The 21815-nt window shown below is 50.4% G+C and overlaps 2 protein-coding genes across 2 annotated transcripts in view; one reads left to right on the forward strand and one right to left on the reverse strand.

Moving 5' to 3' along the window:
• Cnbp (CCHC-type zinc finger, nucleic acid binding protein) overlaps positions 1–9079 on the reverse strand; it is a 44805-nt gene extending 35726 nt beyond the window's left edge. The window contains exon 1 of the mRNA XM_013515376.1: positions 9055–9079. The gene's annotated coding sequence lies outside the window, so the exon portion shown is untranslated. The remainder of the gene's footprint in view (positions 1–9054) is intronic.
• Positions 9080–9728: 649 nt separating this feature from the next.
• The window catches only part of Copg1 (coatomer protein complex, subunit gamma 1), a 33126-nt gene continuing 21039 nt past the window's right edge, over positions 9729–21815 (forward strand). The window contains exons 1-14 of the mRNA XM_005386999.2: positions 9729–9866; positions 10745–10797; positions 11408–11488; positions 11711–11782; positions 11910–11989; positions 13368–13443; positions 13611–13703; positions 14060–14146; positions 14727–14884; positions 14979–15112; positions 17964–18031; positions 18156–18344; positions 19196–19291; positions 21378–21621. Coding sequence (XP_005387056.1) covers positions 9830–9866; positions 10745–10797; positions 11408–11488; positions 11711–11782; positions 11910–11989; positions 13368–13443; positions 13611–13703; positions 14060–14146; positions 14727–14884; positions 14979–15112; positions 17964–18031; positions 18156–18344; positions 19196–19291; positions 21378–21621 — 1468 coding nt within the window. The 5' untranslated portion in view covers positions 9729–9829. The remainder of the gene's footprint in view (positions 9867–10744; positions 10798–11407; positions 11489–11710; positions 11783–11909; positions 11990–13367; positions 13444–13610; positions 13704–14059; positions 14147–14726; positions 14885–14978; positions 15113–17963; positions 18032–18155; positions 18345–19195; positions 19292–21377; positions 21622–21815) is intronic.

Raw genomic sequence — 21815 nt, forward strand, 5'->3', positions numbered from 1 at the left:
TCCCAGCACTCAGGAGGCTGAGGGAGGAGGATCATTGTGAGTTCAAGACCAGCCTAGGCTACAAAGTGAGCTCAGGCCAGCCTGAACTGCATAGTGAGACCCTGTCTCAAAAAAAAAAAAAAAAAAAAAGCCAAAAATAAATTACAAGTAGTTTTTTAAAGAGAGTATGGTGCCAGGTGTGGTGGCTCATGCCTCTAATCCCAGCATTCAGGAGGCAGAGGCAGGAGGATTGCCTTGAGTTCGAAGCCAGCCTGGGCTACACGTGAGATCAAGGCCAACCTAAACTACACATCAAGACTCTGTCCAAAAAAAAAAGGAGGCGGGTGTGGTGGTACACTGCTGAAATCCTAGTGCTAGTGCTTGGAAGGCTGAGGCAGGAGGATCACCGCTAATTGGAGGCTACACAGTGAGACCCCATCTCAAAAAACCAAACAAAGAAACAAAGTTTTATAAAAGGGGTTATGATTAAGATGTGTTGTGTATGTGTACTAATTCCCCATGATGAATGTAATCATTATATACTGCAAACATGTACTAAAAAAATAAAAGTTTTGAAAAAGGGCTGGAGAGGTAGCTTAGTGCAAAGGCCCTGGGTTCAGTCCCCAGTATCAGGAAACAAGACGACGAGATTGGGAGTGTTCAGGCTGGTATGCAGGCCATAGACTGTACCAGGAAACAAAACAAAAAAATACTGGCTCAGTGGCTTCCTGCCCTCGATGGCCCCTGGAAGGGGTTGGCACTATTTACCACTCCGCCGTCGAGGACCTGGAACGTCATGCCTGAGTGCTCGTGGGTGCTGCCCTGCATGCTTTCCCTCTTGATTTTCTTCTGAGTCCTTTTGCTGCGACAAACTAACCACGTACAAGGCAGCTGCTGGGGATGTGAGTCCTTGAGATACAGGGAGAAAAATGCACCTCCCAGCCTGCTACGTGTCAGATGTACCCAGTTTGTGTTCTCTGAAACTGAAGAATGAATTCTAAGGGACAACAGAGATTAAGAGTAGGAAAATTTATTGGGGAATAGGAATAGCTCCTGAGAGATAGGAGTTGTGCTGAAATAGGTTGTCAACAAGCCATGTCTCTGGGAAAGTTTTATAGAGCAAATCATGAGGTGGGTACAACATGGGTCAAAACTATAATCAATCAGCTAGAGGCCAGCCTTGGCTACACAGTGAGTTCAAAGCTAGCCTGAACTATATAGCGAGACCTCGTCTCAAACAAAACAAAACACACACACACACACACACACACACACACACACACACACTTAAAAACTATAATCAACCAATAAGATTACAAGTATTAAAAAAAAAGAAAGCCAGGTGTGGTGGCTCACACCTGTAATCCCAGCACTCGGGAGGCTGAGGCAGGAGGATTGTTTTAAGTTTGAGACCAGCCTGGGCTACAAAGTGAGCTCAGGGCCATCCTGAACTGCATAGCGAGACCTTGTCTCAAAAAGACCAAAAAATAAAAAAAGAAATAAAATTAAAAAAAGAAAGATTGCAAGTATAGCTGCTGGGCTAATATTGATCCAATGGTAGCAAGGGCATATGGATGACATCATTAACCTTGGCTGATAATCTATATAATATAGAACCTTATCTTTAGTCTTTTTTTTGTCTTTTTGAGTCAGGGTCTCACTATGCAGTTCAGGCTGACCGTGAGCTCACTTTGTAGCCCAGGATGGCCTTGAACTCGCAGCAATCCTCCTGAGTGCTGGGATTCTATGCATGCGCCACCATGCCAGTTTATCTTTAGTCTTAGTCCTAGTTTTAGTAGGCTTAATCTTAGTTGTAGTGGGAGGGAGAGGATGGCCCATCTCTAAGGAAATAATGGTTTACTTATGTAGGAAATCTCAAAATGGTGGTACCAATCATCTCAAATTCTCATTTATCCCTTAGGGAAATATGAAAATCTGGCCACTGTGACTTTAACCTTCTTTGGATGTGCCTCCAGCCACAGTTGGGATGGGGATGTGTTCTCATCCTCTGGACTGACTCTCCAAGGACCTAGTCCTATGACACTGCCTATAATGTCTGTACCTGGCTTAATTGTCTAGAATATTAGCAACCCCTGCACCTGCAAGTAGGCCTGGGACCCACAACATGCCAGTGAGGAGGAGGCTTTTTTAGGGTGGTTGGTTTTTTAAGACAGGGTCTCACTACGTAGTTGAGACTGGTCTTAAACTCTCTGTGGCAGATGATATACACCTATAGCTCCATTACTCTGGAAACTGAGGCAAGAGGGTCACTCAAGTCCAGGAGTCCAAGGCCAGCCTGGGTAACTTAGTGACACAGTGAGACCCTGTCTTAAAAATAAAAAATAAATAAAAAGGTCAGAGGATATAGCTCCGTATGAGGTCAAGTAAAAAGGTCCTGAGTTCACTCTCTGTTACTGGGAACTATAAAGTAGTCTGAGCGGGATATGGCAGTACTTGCCTATAATCCTAGCCCTTGGGAGGCTGAGGCAGGAAAATTGAGAGTTCACAGCTAGCCTGGGCTAAGTGGTGAGACCTTGTCTCAAAAAACAAAAACAATGCCAGGGTATTGGCGCATGCCTGTAACCTAAGTGCTCAGGAGGCTGAGGTAGGAGGATTTCAAAGAGTTTAAGGCCAGCCTAGGCTACACAGTGAGTTCAAGGCCAGCCTGGACTATGTAGTAAAACCTTGTCTCAAAAACAAGAAAAAAAAAAAAAAAAGGAAAACTAACTAAATAAATAGAAAAAGATAAATGGCTGAGGATGTAGCTCAGTGCAAAAGACTTGAGCTCAATCTTTAGGACTATCTTTTTTTTTTCCCCTGGTACCGGGAATCGAACTCATGACCTTGTGCTTGTCAGGCAGGTGCTGTGCCGCTGAGCTAAATCCCCAGCCCCTTTAGGACTATCTTTTTTTTTGTTTTGCTTTATTACCTCAATCTCTAGTACTGGGAAGAAAAACAACTTTACTACAAAATAGTATGAGCAAAGTATGGTGGTGCGTGCCTATAATCCCAGCCCTTGGGAGGTAGAGGCAGGAAGATTGAGAGTTCGAAGCCAACCTGGCCTATGTAGTGAGTCTGAGGCCAGCCCAAGTTATCTAAAGAGACCCTGTCTCCATGCCAGGCATGGTGGCACATGCCTGTAATCCCAGAACTCAGGAGGCTGAGGCAGGAGGATCGTTGCAAGTTTGAGACTAGCTTGGGCTACAAAGTGAGCTCAAGACCAGCCTGAACTGCACAGGGAGACTCTGTCTCAAAAAAGACAAAAAAAAAAAAAAAAAAAAAAAAAAAAAAAAAAGAGAGAGAGAGAGAGACCCTGTCCCAAAAACAAAAGCAAAAAAGTATGCCACGTCATGCCTGCAGCAGCCTCATGCATCTCATTCACATATACTGTGTCTTTTAAAAAGTTTTATTTATCTTGCAGTACTGGGGGTTGAACCCAGGGCCCTCACAGTGAGCTACACCTCCAGCCCTTTTTTGTGAATTAAGCTAAATTTCCCAGACTGGGCTTAAACTTTCAATCCTCCTGCCTCAGCCTCCCAAGTGTGGGGTTACAGTCTTGCATCATCACGCCCATGTTTTTGAGACAGTCTCCCTATATAGTTCAGACTGGCCTTAAACTCACTATGTAGGCAAGGCTGGCTTCCAACTCAAGGTGATTCTCCTGCCTCCAATTCCTGAGGGCTGGAATTACAAGTGTGCACCACCATGCCTGGCTGAAAACATTCTTTGAACTCTGTCAATCCCTTCCTTTATCTTAAAATCAGGTATCTGGCTGGGGATATAGCTCAGTGGCACAGCACCTGCTTGGTAAGCACAAGGGCCTGAGTTTGATTCCTGGTACTAAAACCAACCAAACAACTAAGCAAATAAACAAAAAACCCCAACCAAACCTTGTTCCTGCTCTTTATCAACTAAGCTAATTTATGGACTTAAAGTATTTTTAAGGGATTTTGAGTGTAATGGGCCTAGAGGGAACAAGTATAAACAGATCTAGGGAATGAGAAGGATAATCTTGAGACCTTCCACTATATCCTAGAGTTGCAATGTTCTACTTTTTTTTGAAAGAGGGTTTTGCTATGTAGTCCTGGTTGGCCTTGAACTTGAGGTGATCCTCTTACTTCAGCCTCTGGAGTGCTGGGATTACAGGCTTGTGCCACCATGCCTGGCTCCAACAGCCTTCTTAAAAGTAGTTTTTGTCAGGCATAGAGGTAGGAGGATTGCTGTGAGTTCCAGGCCAGCCTGAACTACATAGTGAGGCCCTGTCTCAAAAAACAACAAACAAAAAAGTACAATATTTTTAGCTGGGCCTGGTGGCACATGCTGTAATCTCGGCATTCTGGAAACTAAGGCAGAAGGATCACTGCAAGTTTGAGGTCAGAGCTGGGAGTAGTGGCATCATGCCTGTAATCCCAGCAGTTGGGAGGCTGAGGCAGGAGGATCGTTGAGAGTTTGAGGCCAACCTGGGCTACAAAGTGAGCTCAAGGCCAGCTTGAACTGCATAGTGAGACCCTGTCTCAAAAAGACAAAAAGAAAAAAAAAAAAAGAAAAAAAAAGAAACATAGTGAGTTCAAGGCCAGCCTGGCTGGAATATGTAGTGAGACACTGCTTCAGAAAAAAAAAAGTACAGATTTTAAATTATGATTTTCCCTATTTCCTTCCTCATCTTCCTCCCCCACCAAAAACTTTGATCCTTTGTTCTTAAGGGTGCAGAAGGGCCACAGGTCCATCTTCCTATAACTGTCTCAGGTGCTACATGCTGTTAACACATTCAATCCCCATGAACCCAGCTCTCAACTGTGCAGCTAAAGAAACTGGTTTTCGACGCAAACTCTGCTAGACTATGGGCACTGAGCTTGCTGATCCCAGAAGGCAGTACATGGCTTGGTCCATGGGAGAAATTCTATGTCTATTTGTTTTATTTTGTTTTTTTGAGACAGGGTCTTGCTATCTATGAGGTTCAGGCTGGTCTTAGCTCACTACGTAGCCCAGGCTGGCCTCAAACTCATAGCGATCCTCTTGCCTCAACTTCCCAAGTACTAGGATGACAGACAAATGCCACCTCATCTGGCTACATCTATTTGGTTTTTTTTTTTTTTTTTTTTTTTTTTTTTTTTGCTTTTTTCCAGTACCAGGAATCGAACTCATGACCTTGCACTTGCTGGGCAGGCGCTGTGCCGCTGAGCTAAATCCCCAGCCCCCTAGCTACACCTATTTGTTGAGGAGACAAAAAAGAATACAGACAGATCATGTGGAGGGTGAGGGAGAAGACATCAGCCATGTCTCTGGGTCTCTGTCTTAGGCAGCAGCTGGGTGACACCACCATAAAAGGAGGGAAGCAAGTGAGTCACTTACTCTGTCGCACCCTGTCTGCAGTGCAGGTTTTGTGACAGATCTGGGTTTGGGCGACATCAGCATATGAGTGGTGGTGAATAAGGTCAGAGTCACTGTGACCGCCCAGCAGGCCCGCTGAGGGAGGAGGCCTGGGGCAAAGCCATAGCAGCCGACATGTAGCTGGGCATTAGAGTCGGAAGCCAGAGAATCAATGTAAAGCAGCCGCCCAGCGAGGAATGATGGCAGGTAACTCCCAGAGCTCGGGAAACGGAAAAGAGTGTAGTGTGGTGTCTGCAGGCATGACTGGGCTGCGACATGCTGACCTACCTCCTTCTCGTTTTCCTTCCTTTTTCTTTTTTTTGAGACAGGGTCTCGCTATGCAGTTCAGGCTGGCCTTGAGCTCACTTTGTAGCCCAGGCTGGTCTCAAACTCTCAAACAATTCTCCTGCCTCAGCCTCCTGAGTGCTTGGATTACAGGCCTGCGCCGACACGCCAGGCTCCCCTTTTCCTTCTTAATACAAGGTCTCATTTGGGCGTGGTGGCCCACACCTGTAATCCCAGCACTTGGGAAGCTGAGGCAGGAGGATCGTTTGTGAGTTCAATACCAGCCTGGGTTACAAAGTGAACTCAAGGCCAGTCTGAACTGCATAGCAAGGCCCTGTCTCAAAAGGACAAAACAAACAAACACACACAAAAAACAAGGCAGGCATAGTGGAACACGCCTATAATCCCAGCATTCAGGAGGGTGAGGCAGGAGGATAGCCATGAGTTTAAGGCCAATCTGGGCTACATAGTATATTCAAGGCCAGCCTGGACTATGCAGGGAGACCCTGTCAAAAAACATAAAAGAACAAATGCCAGGTATGACGGAGCATGCTTGTAAGCCTAGAAATCAGGGGGGCTAAGACAGGAGGATCACCACAAGCTTGAGGCCAGCCTGGGCTACATAGTGAATTCGAGGCTAGCCTGAACTGCATGGTGAGACCCTGTCTCACAAAACCGAAAACCAAAACCAAACAGGAAAAGCAAACAAACACACAAAGAAGGGTCTGAGATGTAGCTCAGTGGCACAGCACCTGGCAAGTGTGAGTTGGGAGTTCAATTCACAGGAAAAAAAAGAAACAAATACAGAAAAAGAGATAGGGTCTAGCTCTGTTGTTCAGGCTAGCCTCAAACTCCTGGACCCTTCCTGCTCTGGCGGCTGTGAAACTGGAAGTAAAAAGAGAGAGTTGGTGCCCTCTAGCGGGCACAAGAGGGCATATTAGAGGAGGATGGGGAAATTCTCAGAGTACACCTAATTTTTTTTCCTTTGGGAATGGCCGATGGTTAAAAATAATCTATACTACTTTTTAAAACTATATTTTTATAGATATATTCATATATCTACATTCAGTTACAAGAAATAATGCAGAGAGATCTTGGGAGAGATCTAACCTTTTGCCCAGTTTCCTCTGACGGTAACATCTTTCAAAACTAGAGTATGTAGACCATGGGAATAGCATGAAAAGTTCAGAAATAACCCAGACATTGATGGACAATTGATTTCAACAAGGATGACACACCGTGCAATGCAGAAAGAAATAATCTTTTCAACAAATGGTGCCAGGATAGCTGAAGTTGTTTTCCCTACCTTACACCATAAATGGTAAAAACCCTGAAGCAAAATAAGAAGTGAAAGCATAAAACTCTCAGAAGACAACGTAAGGTAAAACTTAATGACCTGGCTAAAGCAATTTTTTCTTAGGTATGACACCAAAAGCCTAAGCAACAGAAGACAAAACAGAGAAGCAGAATTTCATCAAAATTAAAAGCATTTGTAGTTCTGAGGCTACTATCCAGAAGGTGCACGCACCCACACACACACACACACATGAATAATGGGCGTGTAGGCACACGCTAGCTACTCAGGAGGCTGAGACAAGACACTTGCAATGCCAGGTCAGCCCAGACTCTACAGTAAGTTCGAAACTGGGCTGGCCTACATACTGAGACACTATCTCAAAAATCCCAAACCCAGCCAGGCATGGTGGTGCAGGCCTGTAATCTCAGCACTTGGGAGGCTGAGGCAGGAGGTTCGCTATGAGTTCGAAGCCAGCCTGGGCTATAAAGTGAGTTCGAGATCAGCCTGAACTACATAGTGAGACCCTGTCTCAAAACAAAACAAAAGCCAAAAGAGAAAAACCAAATGAAACCAAAAACTTGTATATTAACAGTGAAAGGACTATTCACAAGAGCCCCATATGGAAACTACCCAATGTCCATCAATGGGTGAACAAAATACTCTGTCGCCATAAAGTGGGATATTATTCAGCCATAAAAATGAAATAGAGATTCACGCTCAGCATTAGATGGATCTTTTTCTCCCCAGTACTAGGGACTGAACAAAGGGCCTATGTACTGAGCTACATCTCCAACCCTTTTCATTTTTTATGTAGAGATAGGGTCTTGTTAAGTTGCTAAGTTGCCTGGCTGGGTTCAAACTTGCAATCCTCCTGCCTCAGCTTCCCAGAGGGCAGGGATCTCAGTCATGTGCTACCACATCCAGCTTTGTCTTTCCCTTTCTGGTTTTGTGGTTTTATTTTTTTGGTACCGGGAATCAAACTCAGGACCTTGCGCTTGCCAGGCAGGTGCTGTGCCACTAAGCTACACCCCCAGCCCCTTCTCGCTCTTTCTGTAATCTGTGTTTCTACAAAGGACATAGCAATTATAATGAAGAATGCATACTGCATTTACAAATAAAATCCTTATCATTATAGGTGTGGCCATAATCAGAGCTGGAGCCACAGCCCACACTTCTCGTGGTCGAAAGTGTATAGGAAAAATTGTTCTTGGTAGTCTACAGAATTAATAGAATCTTAGGGCTGGGGATTTAGCTCAGCAGCACAGCACCTGCTTAGCAAGCACAAGGTCATGAGTTTGATTCCCGGTACCGGAAAAAAAACAAAAAGAATTAATAGAATCCTACAAAAGGATATTTTAACCCAAGCAATCATCTGTATTTCATCATCTTAACACAATTCAAATATTCAGTGTTCTTAGGGCTGGGGATTTAGCTCAGCAGCACAGCACCTGCCTGGCAAGAGCAAGGTCGTGAGTTCGATTCCTGGTACCAGAAAAAAAAAAAACCAAAACCAAGCAGAATACTATCAAATATTCAGTGCTCTTTTCTGCCCCCAGCCTTTGGTGTTTTGTAATAAGGTCTCCGCTATGTAGACCAGGTTGGCCTCAAACTCAGGGCCATCCTCCTGCCTCAGCCTCTTGAGTGCTGACATTACGGGTGTGGGCCACCACCCCGGTCTAACATTCCTTCTAAAGAGAGCAGAATATTTCGTTGACGTCTATACCATCATTTCCCTAACGATGTCCTTTTGATGGACATTTAGGATTTTTCTAACCATCCTGCTGCTAATCGTGGCAGCCGCAATTCTGTTTCCTTTTTTTTGGATAATTTCCTTCTGCTGAGGTGTGGCGTTATGGATGATGGGTTTTGATCATTTCTGGCTCTTGACGAGTTCCCGCTGGGGCGCGATCCACTCTCAGGCTCTGCCAAGTCGGACCCTACGGGCTGCGCTGCTCGGGCTGGGCCGTGGCCTGCGATCCCTGAGCAGCCCCGCCTCTCCACACCCAGCTCACCAGCTTTGGGAGTTGTCCCCTCCCCAGGCAACCTGGTGCGGCGCTTGCAGCGCCTGGCCGTCCCGCCTCGGGCCGCGTCGCCCGGGCGGTCTGCGCGCGGGCCGTGCTCACCTCAGCCTCCGCGGTCCCGCGTGGGTCCCCGGGTGCGCAAGCGGGGGCGACGCGGCATTCTCCCGTGGCGGCCCGCTCGCCCCGGCGCCGGGCGACACCGAAGCCACAGACCGAGCCTTCGCTTCAGGGAGCTCCTTGGGCGTTAATAAATACGAAGCAATGTGCGCCAGGAGCAGGCGTGACCGGGGCTGGGCAGAAACGACTTAGTTCAGCAATGTCCTGCATTCGTCCACTCACAAATCCACGGAGCAACTATTACGCACCAATATTCTCCGTGGCAGAGAACGAAAGACAGTAGAAGCAAGAAAGTCAAAACGGGGGGTGTCGCTGGTGACAAAATCAGGCCGAGGAAAGGGACTGAGTGAGGCGCTGTCAAGAAGGCCTCCTGGATAAGTGACAGTAACGACAGGTGACGTTAACTGGGTGTCCAGGGTGGGTCAGGGCGCTGGGTCCCTCACGCCCGAGAGCCCTTACATCAGGCCTGCGTGAGGAGTGCAGATAGGCTTCGGGTCACTGTGGGGGTCTGAAGCGTCCACCCTCCGGGCCGTGGGTCCTCAACCCCACCTCGTCCCCGCGGCGCCGACAGAGTTAAAGAGACGCGGTCGCGGCGACCCAGTGTGCGCAGGCGCGGGGCGCGGAGCGCGCAGGCGCACAGCGCACGGCGACGTGGCCGCCGGAGCCCGGAAGTGGCCCGGGTGGGACGCGGGGAGGGGAGTTGCTGCCCACCGCATCGCTGCATCTTTGCGCTGCTGCTTGCGCCCCCACCGGCGTCAGGATGTTGAAGAAATTCGACAAGAAGGACGAGGAGTCGGGTGAGGGGTCTGGGAGGCCTGGGGGAGGCCGGCCCGTAGCGGAGGTTCTCCAGCCTTCCCCGGGAGCCCTCCTTCGCAGCCTTTGTCCTGGCGCGGGCGCCGAGGCGAGTGACGGACTCAGGCTCGGGTCGCAGCCGGCCTAGGTCTCGGGGAGCCTCGGAGATCCCCGCTGCTTCGCACTCGTGAGCTTCAACCGGGATTTGCTGCGTGACCTTGAGTGGGTCATCGTCCTGTGTGGGCCTCAGTTTCCCGATTTGTCAGGAGGGGGCCGGGCTGTGTGCACATTATGCCTTTGCGGCCCGACCTTCTTGTATTTGCCGGGCCGCGTTGGTGCTGGCCACACTGTGGGGGGGGGTAATCTGTGCTGTAGGTGACAAGCGTGGGTTCTCCATTCATTCAACTGAAAACAGATTGAGAGCCTGCTGAATGCCAGGCTCTGTAGGCGTCCTGATCCTGCGGTAGGACAGGAGGAATGCAGTGTTAGAGTGGTCACGGAGTGCAGGAGACAGATATCGAGTAGGTAATCGCACATGTCACTGGTTACAGATGGGCGGCTGCAGTGAGGGAAATTTGGTCACAGGTAGTTGTTTGGCACCGAGGGACTCAGTTAACTACAGGTTGCATGAACGGCTGCAGGATGTGGCACTTGAGAGACACAGAGTGTGTCAGGGCTCCTGGGGGAGTGTGAGTGGTTGGGGCAGAGTGGAGCCCGCTGGCAAGAGCGTGGTAGGATCCATAGTCGGACTGTAGAGCCTTGGGTGCCATCTGGAGGGGTCCTGGGTAGAGAATGGGGACAGCTTTCTCTTCCCTGTGTCTGGGAGTTTGGAAATTCAGGGTCACTACCTGAAATCGGTTTCCATTGTTCTCCTTGACTGCAGGTGGAGGCTCCAACCCATTCCAGCACCTGGAGAAGAGTGCAGTACTCCAGGAGGTCAGTGTTACCTGTGCCTCTGTCCTGTCGTGAATACTTACCAAGGGTACAGCCAGAATACTGACTCCTTCAGAGTGCTGGTTTCCAGAGCAACTGAGAAGAAAGCCTGTGCTGGAAAACACAGGAAAATTTGGTTCCTGCAGAGAGTTTGTGAAGCTTAGATTGCTGTTTTTTTTTTTTTTTTTTTTTTGGTCCTTGGGACAGTGTCTCCCTATGCAGTTCAGGCTGGCCTTGAAGTCATTTTGTAGCCCAGGCTGGCCTTGAACTCACAGGGATCCTCCTGCCTCAGCCTCCCAAGTGCTGGGTAGATTTCTGTTCTTGTTCATCATTTCTCTTTCCACTTAAAAATGTTTGTTAAGCATTTGCTAGTCAGTAGGTCAGCACATCCCTAAGAGTTGGGGAGGAATTTTAGGAACTATTAATAGATTAGTTAAAAACAAACTTTCCCTGTGAGATAATCTCGTGTAGGCAAGTGTATGTATTTCTTCTGTGACTTCTCAGACCTTGAAATACCTGAGGGGGGTCAGTGGAAGGGAAATGAACTGGGCTCAGAGCTAATACCTTCGATGGCTTCTTCTTAGACCTGTGTCTTTATTTATTTATTTTTTAGGCCCGTGTCTTTAATGAAACTCCCATTAACCCTCGGAAATGTGCCCACATCCTCACCAAGATTCTTTACCTCATAAACCAGGTAAGAGGGGAAATTGGTACTAGGGGGTGTCCAAAGGGTGCACCTTTGGACTGTTTGACAGCTTCTCTGAGGTCATAGCTCTGGGCCTACCATGCGTCTTGCTGTGACTCACTGCGTTTGACAGAGCCCTGCAGGGTCTGAGGGTCTGGCCTGAGCAGATCCCACAGGAAGAAGCACCTGGCCTCTATGTCCCAGGCTAAGTTCCTTTCTTGATCACCACAGGGGGAGCACCTGGGGACCACCGAAGCAACAGAGGCCTTCTTTGCCATGACCAAGCTTTTTCAGTCCAATGACGTAAGTGTCCCAACCCCAGCCTTCCTGAAGAGATACAAGCTGCCTTCGCCTAGCCTGGTGATTCCTTTTCCTGGCTCTGGTGCTCTCGATGAGCCGATCAATAGGGCTTTTCCCATCTCTTTCCCAGCCCACACTGCGGCGGATGTGCTACTTGACCATCAAGGAGATGTCTTGCATCGCAGAGGACGTCATCATTGTTACCAGCAGGTGACTCTTGGGGCCGTGGGAGGCCCCTCTGTGGGGTGGAGGGTCTGCTGACAGACCCTTTTGGTGATGCGTACAGAGGAGCCTTTTGGCTGGCATAGGGCCAGATGCCTCTTCCTCCATTGTCCCTCATCCTGCAGTTTCTTAAGGCACTCATGGCAGCCTCCAGAGTGGGCCGTTTCCCTTTGACTTCCCTGGCCTTGACTAGGGGACAAACTTCTTTCCGTGATTCTTAGTCACCTGAGCCAACCTAGAACTTTTTTGTTTAGCTTTTTGTGGGGTACAGGGGATCGAACTCGGGACCTCATGCATGCCAGGCAAGTGCTGTGCTACTGATCTAAATCCCCTGCCCCTGTTTTGTTTAGTTTTTTTGAGACAGGGTCTTACCATGTGGTTTAGGCTGCCCTTCAATTTGTTTATGTAGCCCAGGCTGGCCTCAAACTCATGGTGATCCTCTTACTTCAGCCTCCCAAGGGCTAGGATTGCAGTAGCCTGGAACTTTGACTAAGACTTCAGTGACTACTACAGGATAATATGATAAAAACTGACGTAGAGGGCTGGTGCTGTAGTTCAGCAGCATAGCACCTGCCTGGCAAGCTTGAGGTCGTGAGTTCAGTTCTCGGTACTAAAAACGAAACAAAACAAAAAACACAGCCACAGAGAAAACGAGAGGTACATGAACAGGCTCGCTGCCCAGGTACTGCTTTCTTTGTTAGTTGGCGTGGTTCAGGAGGAAGGTGTCCCTAATGTATAATTCCTGCCTTTTTGAGCTGGGACTCCATTCTCATCTGTTGTTGCCACAGGTGTGCATGTAAGGGAGGGGTCCACACATTCACTGGTAGATTAATGTAGAAAATATTTACTGCGTGTGCATCAGTCCATGTGGAGCTTTGGGGAGATAGCAACAAATAAGACAGCTGTGGCCTCCGTAGCCCCAGAATAATGGAATTTTCCAGGCCCCTGAGTGCTTCTTTGGGTGCTGTCTTTTCTGTGCCCGAGAAGCCACAAGAACCTCTTAGTGAAAGCAGGGGAGCAACTTGGTTGGCTCTGAGTTACAAAAACTCCTCCAGCAACGCCCCCCCCACCCTTTTTTTTCAGACAGGGTCTCCTTATGTATTGCAGGCTGGCCTTGAATTTGTTTATGTAGCCCATGCTGGCCTCAAACTCAAGAGCCTCCTGCCTCAGCTTCCCGAGTGCTGGGATTATAAGTGCGTGCCACCACGCCTCACTGCCCTTTGGCTTAGTTGGAGGAACAGGAGCCTAGCATGAGCTAGGAGACTTGTGCAGTGAACCCGGCAGGCGTGGCGGCAGGGGAGCTGGAGAGGACTGCGCTGGTCCCAGTAGTCCCCCCTATGTCAGCAACGTTCCCTGTCCCCCGCAGCCTGACAAAAGACATGACTGGGAAAGAGGACAACTACAGGGGCCCGGCTGTGCGCGCCCTGTGCCAGATCACTGACGTGAGTCCATGCCTCCTGCATCCTGCGTCCTGTACACGCTTCCAGCTGTACCCTGCTCTCCGGGCTGGGGTGTGCAAGAGCGCCCCCAAATAGTGGCTGCCTTCCTCCTCTAGCGCCCCATAGCTGTACTCCTGAGGGTCCCCACCTCCCTACTCCTATCCCCACAGAGCACCATGCTGCAGGCCATCGAGCGCTACATGAAGCAGGCCATTGTGGACAAGGTGCCCAGCGTCTCCAGCTCTGCCCTGGTGTCTTCCCTGGTGGGTAGCTGTGGCCAGGCCCTGTGGGATAGGAGGAAAATGGGAGAAAAAAATCAGTCCCTGTCCAGTGTGTGTGTGTTGGGGTGGTTCTGTACCTTGTGTCTGAGTGGCCTACCTATCTCCTCTGCGAAGAGAGCCTGGGCTGTTCAGCAGGGCCCCGGTGCACGGCCTTGAGCCACCCGTGGGGTGACAGGGTGTTGGAGTTGGGATGTGGTGAAAGGTGGGAGCTGGGTCCATCCTTGGGACCAGGATGCGGGGAAGGCTGTGGGCTGCGTCTGGGAGAAGCCTGGGAGCCCTGCCTGGGGTGGGCAGCAGGTGGCTGTCCTGGCTGCCCCTCACCTGCCCTGTACCTGCAGCACCTGCTGAAGTGCAGCTTTGACATGGTCAAGCGCTGGGTGAATGAGGCCCAGGAGGCAGCGTCCAGCGATAACATCATGGTTCAGGTAAGGTACAAGGGCAGACGATCCTGTAAATACTCAGGCAGAGCCAGGGTAGTGGTACATGCCCATAATACCAGCACTCTAGGAGGCTGAGGCAGGAAGAACACAAATTCCAGCCCAGCCTGGGATACTTAGTGACTTAGCGAAACCCTATTTAAAGAAAAAGAAAAAAAAACCCAATCAGTTAAAAAATGGATGGGGGAGGCAGGGTTTAGCTCAGTGGCACAGCACCTGCCTGGCAAGTGTGAAGTCACGACTTTAATTCCTGGTACCAAAAAAAGAAAAAAAAAGTGGATGTGGCTATAGCTCAGTGGAAAGGCCCTGAGTTCAGTCCTCTGTACCACCAAAAAAAAAAAAAAAAAAAAAAAAGAGCCAGGTGGTGCATGGGTATAATCCTAGCACTTGGGAGGCTTATGCAGGAGGATCACTGTGAGTTTGAGGCCAGCCTGAACCACATATTGCGTTCAAGGCCAGCCTGAACTACATAGTGAAAACTCCGTCTCAGAAGGCTGAAGCTTGACAGACATACAGTGACCTGCCCAGGGCCCAACAACCAGTGTCCCTTGCTGTCGCGCTCCTCTAGTACCATGCACTGGGGCTCCTGTACCATGTGCGGAAGAATGACCGCTTGGCTGTCAACAAGATGATCAGCAAGTTCACCCGGCACGGGCTGAAGTCACCCTTCGCCTACTGCATGATGATCCGGGTGGCCAGCAAGCAGCTGGAAGAGGAGGACGGCAGGTGAGCACTCCGCCTCCTCCCGCCAGTGCCCGCCTCGGTCCTCCTGTCGTGCTGAGCTGTCCCCAGCTTCTTGCTACCCCTGGGTCTCTTACAGCCGCGACAGCCCACTATTTGACTTCATTGAGAGCTGCCTGCGGAACAAGCACGAGATGGTAGTATATGAAGCTGCCTCGGCCATCGTCAACTTGCCGGGCTGCAGTGCCAAAGAGCTGGCTCCAGCTGTGTCAGGTCTGTGAGCATCCGTCACTCAGGAAGTGAGCTGAGGCCAGAGATGGGGGATAGAGGAAATGCCGTCAGTAGGCCCCTGTCTAGGATGTTAAGGAAGCAGCACACGTTCAGCACTTATTCTTGGCCGAGCACCCTGTGGGGACTTTTGGAGTAACACCCTGTGGGGTGTTACTTTTGGAGGTGGGCTATCTTCAGGATTATCTTACACCAGAGAGCCGAGGTGAGCCAAGTGTGGGGGCACATACCTACAGGTGAACCCTTATGGGAGGCTGAGGCAAGAGGGTTACAAGTTGGAGCCCAACCTAGGCAATTAGCAAGCCTGCAAGGCCTGTCTGAAAATTTAAAAAATGAAAGGAGCTGAGGGGTATAGATCGGTGTGAAGGCTCTGGGTTCCAATCCCCAGTACTTTGAGGAAGGAGGGCTCAGGGTGGAGCCTGGACTGAGCTGTCCCAGGTGAAGGGGACGGCAGAGAGGGGTGGTTTTGAACCAACCCTGGATCCATATGATTGGGTATGAGTCCTGGCCCTGCCCTTCGGGTGGGTGACCTGGATGGTCACCCATCTTCTCCAGTCTCCAGGCCTCGCCTCCCTCTGCAGCACATGTGACAGTCATGCCTGTTGCCCAGGGTTGTTGAGGTCTGCACAGATGGTATAGCACGGTGCCTGGCCCCGTGGCAGACATGGTGGACTTGAGTGTGGCTGCTTGCTGTGCTGGCCCCTATGGATGAGGCAAGTCTGACCACAGGCCCTGCATTAGGAGAGTGACGGGCATGGGAAATGTGCGGTGCTCGGGTTGGTGTGTTCGCTGGGTGTGCAGAGAGGGTGGAGGAGGAGAGGCCCTTTGGGGTCTGGGTCTGGATTCTGAGGGCAGGAAGGAGGAGACAGCTCGAGCCAGGCCCCGCTGGGGAAAGCAGAGATGCTATGACTGGAGAGTTAGATTTTCAGGTCGTAGGGCTGATTGGAGCCAAGTGTAGTGGAGCACACCTCTCATCCCCACGCTCTGGAGGCTGAGGCAGAAGGATCTTCGTGAGTTCGAGGCCAGCCTGGGCCATATGGTGAGACTATCATTAAAACAGCTGGGCATGGTGGCAAATGCCTGAAGTCCCAGCACTCAGGAGGTTGAGGCAGGAAGATTGCCATGAGTTCAGTCCCAGCCTGGACTCCATAGTGAGTTCTTTTTTTGTGTGTTTTTGAAACAGCGTCTTGCTCTGCAGTTCAGGCTGGCCTTGAGCTCACTTTGTCGCCCAGGCTGGTCTCTAACTTGCAGCACTCCTCCCGCCTCAGCCTCTGTAGTGCTGCAATTACAGGTGTGCTCCACCACACCTGGCTTTCCCATAGTGAGTTCAAGATCGGCCTGGATACACAGTGAGACCCTGTCTCAAACAACAAATCAAAACCCCAAAAATAAAAAAGAATGATTGAACACCTCCCCATCCTTGTTTTTTGTTTTTTTGGTGTTTAGAGACAGGGCCTCATTGTAACCCTGGCTGGCCTTGAATTTAAGGTGATCCTCCTGCCTCAGCCTCACCAGTGCTGGGATTACAGGTGTGTGCCACCACACCCAGCTGGACCCCCGTGTTTTTCTAATAATCCCTGTAGTAATGGTGTAAACGTGGTCATGCAGAGAGATGGGGCTCACGTCTGGAGGGAGAAGTCTCCCTGTCCCCTTGCAACTAAACAGGAGAACTGGACAAGTACGTTCACTGATCTGTGTGGTCATCCTGTTCTTACTGTGCCCCCTGTTTGTAGGGTAACAGAAATGATAAAGTAGAGCTTTCAAAATAGGAGTGCTCTTATTTTAAATGGAAAAGACAAGTTAAAATATACAAGAGAATTAAAGCCCAGTAACGGATAAAGGAATGTGGGTATTCCAGAAAACTGGTCTGAGTTGCTACCGTTGCTGAGTGTGAGATTTGGCTCTGAGCTTCTTGGGAACAGGGCAAAGAGGGATTTGCTCCCTGATGTTGCTCTCCTAGAGATGGAAAATAAACTGGTCCTTTGTATATTTGTTTAGCCATGCTGGATGTTGAACTCTGGGCCTTAGCACTGAGCCACCAGCCTTTTTTTGTTTGAGATAAGGTCTTGCTAAGTGACCCAGGCTGGGCTGGAACTTTCAGTCCTCTTGCCTCAGCTTTCTGGAGCTAAGATTGCAGGCATAACTTTATTTATTTATTTATTTCGCAGTGTTGGGAATCTAACCAAGTGTTGCTATATCACAGAGTTACATCTCTAGCCTTTTTTGTTCATGTTTTAAATTCTGAGACAGGGTTTTCCTAAGTGATTCAAGTCTAGGTTCAAACTTCCAATCCTCCTGCCTCAGCCTCCCAGGTAACCAGGATTACAGGTTAATGCCACCATGCCCACTGAAATTGGTGGCTTAAGAGAGGACTTTGTTCTTCCATCCCCAGCACTTTTGGGGGAGCTGTGCTGCTTCCTGTGGATACCATGGGAGAGGAGTGGAGTTTCATTTCCCAGTGGCCAATCCTGGGTTCTAATCCCACACTGCCACCAGCTGGCTGCCAGTCTCAGGGCACTTAAGCTGCTTTGCCCCTCCTGCTTCAGCCTCTTTCTCTAGAAAGGAAGATGGTAGTCACTGCTGTCCCCTCTGATGTGAGGAACCAGCGACACAGGGCTGGCAGCCACTGCCCCTGGTGCCGGGCATGGGCTCAGTAGGCATAGCTGGTGCCTATGCCTGGGATCCCTGGGCTGTGCTAGCAGCTTGGGCTGGTGGGTGAGGGAAGCGACGGGTGGAGAAGGCGAGCTGAGCTGAGGTTGGCTGTGGCCCACAAAGGGTGTGATCCCCCTTGACTCTGCTGTGTAGCCCCCTGCATCTGTCCCCTGTGTCCCCACAGTGCTCCAGCTCTTCTGCAGCTCCCCCAAGGCTGCGCTCCGCTACGCTGCCGTCCGCACTCTCAATAAGGTAGGAGTGTGGGCTCCGGCAGACCTGGTCCCCGTGAGCCTTGGGACACTGAGACCAGACCACACCCTGCACAGGGAGTGACAGATGGGTTCTGCCCTGTCTGTCCCTGTCCTCCCCCAACCAGGTAGCTATGAAGCACCCATCTGCCGTGACGGCCTGCAATCTGGACCTGGAGAACCTGGTCACAGACTCGAACCGCAGCATTGCCACGTTGGCCATCACCACGCTGCTCAAGACAGGCAGCGAGAGCAGCATCGACCGCCTCATGAAGCAAATCTCATCTTTCATGTCAGAGATCTCCGATGAGTTCAAGGTACTGCGATGGGCCGGGCCAGGAGGCTTGCGCCTCCTGCTGCGGAGGAACCTGGGGCAGGGTGTCACCCTGTAGATCCTCAGCCCTGGGGACAAGCACAACCTTGCTTCCTTCGTCCCTCCACGTCAAGTATTTATTAACCACTTGCTGTCCACTGTATAGAGTTTTAGGAGAAGGGAACATAGCAGTGAACAGGATGAGAATCTGCTTTCATAGAGCTTCCTTTTTCTGGGCATGTAATCCTAGCACTAGGAGGCTGAGGCAGGAGAATCCCCAGGTACGAGGCCAGCCTGGGCTATGTAGTGAGTTGGAGGCCAGCCTGAACAACACAGCAAGACTGTCCCCACCCACCTATTGAAAAGAGCTTTGCTGTCCGATGGATAAGCCATCAAGTAAACAAATGAGTGAACTCGAGCTGGGCGTGGCGGTGCATGCCTGTAATCCTAGCACCCGGGAGAGTGACACAGGAGGATCGCCACAAATTCCCGACCAGCTTGGCCTTCGTAGTGAGTTCAAGGCCAACCTGGACTACACAGTGAGATCCTGTCTAAAAAAATTAAAGAAAAAAAACCCAAACAGGTGAGCCAGGTGATTTCAGGCATGGGTGATGCCTCAGAGAGAACCTAGAAACACAATTGAGGTTGCTGGTGAGGGCAGGGCTGGGAGCTCCCACGTGAGCCATCTGCCTGGTGGCTGGGGAATCTCGGGGTCCCCCGCATGCCTGTGCAGCCCCTTCTCCCTGCCCTGGTGTCACGTCCGGAACCGGGTCCTGCCAGTGCGGTGGGGACACGTCGTTGGCACTCAGGAAATGAGTCCCAGAGCTACCTCTCATGCCTGTCTGTCTGGCCCAGGTGGTGGTGGTCCAGGCCATCAGTGCCCTGTGTCAGAAGTACCCTCGGAAACATGCTGTCCTCATGAACTTCCTGTTCACCATGCTGCGGGAGGAGGTAAGGTGGGGCTAGTGGGGACCTGCCAGGTGTCCTACAGGGGCGGGGGCAGCCTGGCTGCTGGCTGCAGGCTCCTTGGGTGAGAGCTCCTCTCTGTGGGTGTGCCGGCCAACCCGTTAACCTGCTGTTTTCCTGGTGCCTGCGGCCCTTTAATCACTCCTGCATGGATAATGTAAGCGTAATCGCAGTAATGACACTCTGACTCACTGGCTTGAGGTAACGCTTGTGCCCGAGATGAGTAAACACGTTCTCTGCTGGTGGAGTCAAGCATGGAAATATGAGGGCTGTTCCACGAGCTCCCAGGGTGGTTTCTTGTGAAAGCAGCATTCATAATGTGGCACTAGTGCTGTGTTGGTTCCTCATGTGGATTAGTGATTGCACTTGTTAGTGTCTCAGCCAGACCCATTCATTTCCCAGGAGCTGAAGCAAATTTTCACAGAGTAGATTTGGTCCCCAAGGATCCAGCGCTAGAGGAGACACTGTTCTCAGTGTCTGGGGTGTCCAGGGACACCAGGAGAGGAGGGCACTGACGCTTTGTGAGCCCTCACTTCCTGGGCCTGGCCTTTCAGAGATGGTATGGACTGTGCAGTCCTGTGACCTTCCCAACCTTACGTGTCCCTGAGTTTTAAATACTGACTACTAATTCAAAATATCTAAAACTGTACACTCTGTGAGGCAAGTGGTATTGCTTAGTTCTGAACACATTAGATGTCCCAGCACTTGGGAGGCTGAGGCAGGAAGATCACCATAAGTTCAAGGCCAGCCTGAACTACATAGTGAGACCCTGTCTCAAAAAACAAAAACTAAAAAAAAAAAGAAAGAAAAAAAGAAATGCACACCTTAGATGGCTTTAGCACAGGTGTGAAAAAGCTACTAGAACCCAATAACATATTAATCAGCTGTGAGACTTGTAAGACTGATGATTTTCTAAAGTCAGTTATGACTAAGTGAGCCAGGCATAGTGCTGCATGCATGCCTGTAATCTCAGCACTTAGGAGGCTGAGGCAGGAAAATCACTGCAAGTTCGAGACCAGCCTGGGCTACATAGTGAATTCAAGGCCAGCCTGGAAAAAAAATGAGAAAAAAAAAAAAATCAAAGCTAGGGGATTTATTTAGACTTTTCCTTGGTAACAGGTTGGTGACATCAAGTTCAGGAGGGACTTCCTGTTAGGATGGCACTATCTGTTAACCCGGGACTGCCCCCCAGAGCACTTCTGTTGCTGGGTTACATGCCTAGTGCCTCTGGCCTCTCACTTGTCACCTCTCATTAAACTGCACAGTGTTAGCCGGAGTGGTGGCGCATGCCACCACTAATCCCAGCACTTGGGAGGCTGAGGCGGGAGTGAGCTAAGGCTAGCCTGAACTGCATAGTGAGACCCTGTCTCAAAAAGACCAAAAAAAAAAAGTACATAGTATGTATGTAAGCCTCATCACTATCCATCTTGTGACTTGGACATTTTCAGCAGAAGCTCTGTCCCAGGTAAAAACTAGCTGTTTGTCCTCCTCCTCCCAGGCCCTGGGCCACCATTCCATTTTCTGTCTCTGAACAGCTTGTCCAGGTGCCCTGCCTGAGTGGCACTGGACAGGCCTGGTCTCTTCCTGCCCATTTTATTTCATGTCATATCACGTTCAGGGTTTCTGCAGATTACAGCCTGTGCTGGAATACCGCTCCTTCTTAAGGCCTGGTGGGTGGAGACCACAGTTCAGGATCTTTGCCCCCCTGGGTGGTCACTCAGGACACTTCCACATTTGAGTTGCTCCGATTGACACCTGTTTGCCACCTGTCTGGCTCTGCTCGGCTGGGCAGGGCGCACAGTGGAAGTGGAATTGCTGGGTCAGTGATGGTTCTGTGTCTGATCCTTTGATGCAGCCCGTTCTGCCTGTGTCTCATCCCAGTCAGGAAGAAAAGCAGGCTCTGAAATGTTCCCATTAAACTCTTCCTGTTGGCATCGGAAGGGCCCCATGTGCACCCAGGCCAGAGGCTGAGCCCCAGTGAGCCGGGCCTTGAGGCCTCATGTGGCCTGGCATTCCTGGTCCCAGGCCTGGCCAGGCTCCGGCTCCAGGCTCAGCTCCATCCTCCCTGCAGGGCGGCTTTGAGTACAAGCGCGCCATTGTGGACTGCATCATCAGCATCATCGAGGAGAACTCGGAGAGCAAGGAGACCGGGCTGTCTCACCTGTGCGAGTTCATCGAGGACTGTGAGTTCACAGTGCTGGCCACGCGCATCCTGCACCTGCTGGGCCAGGAGGGGCCCAGGACCAACAACCCCTCCAAGTACATCCGCTTCATCTACAACCGCGTGGTGCTGGAGCACGAGGAGGTCCGGGCAGGTGCGTCAGGGCCAGGCGGGCGGGGCTCCCAGTTCCTTGTGCTCAAGGGAGTGGCCCAGCAGAGGGACCTGCATGCTGCGTCCTCACCTTGTAAGCTGATTTTATATCACTGTGGAAAGGACTTTAGATGTCATCTGCTTAAGTGGTAGGGATGTAACCTCTGCTGTAAATGGTTGGTTTTTTTTTTTTTTTTT

The sequence above is a fragment of the Chinchilla lanigera genome, unplaced genomic scaffold (genome assembly GCF_000276665.1).
Source record: "Chinchilla lanigera isolate Chin_1 unplaced genomic scaffold, ChiLan1.0 scaffold00028, whole genome shotgun sequence".
Classification (NCBI taxonomy): Eukaryota; Metazoa; Chordata; class Mammalia; order Rodentia; family Chinchillidae; genus Chinchilla; species Chinchilla lanigera.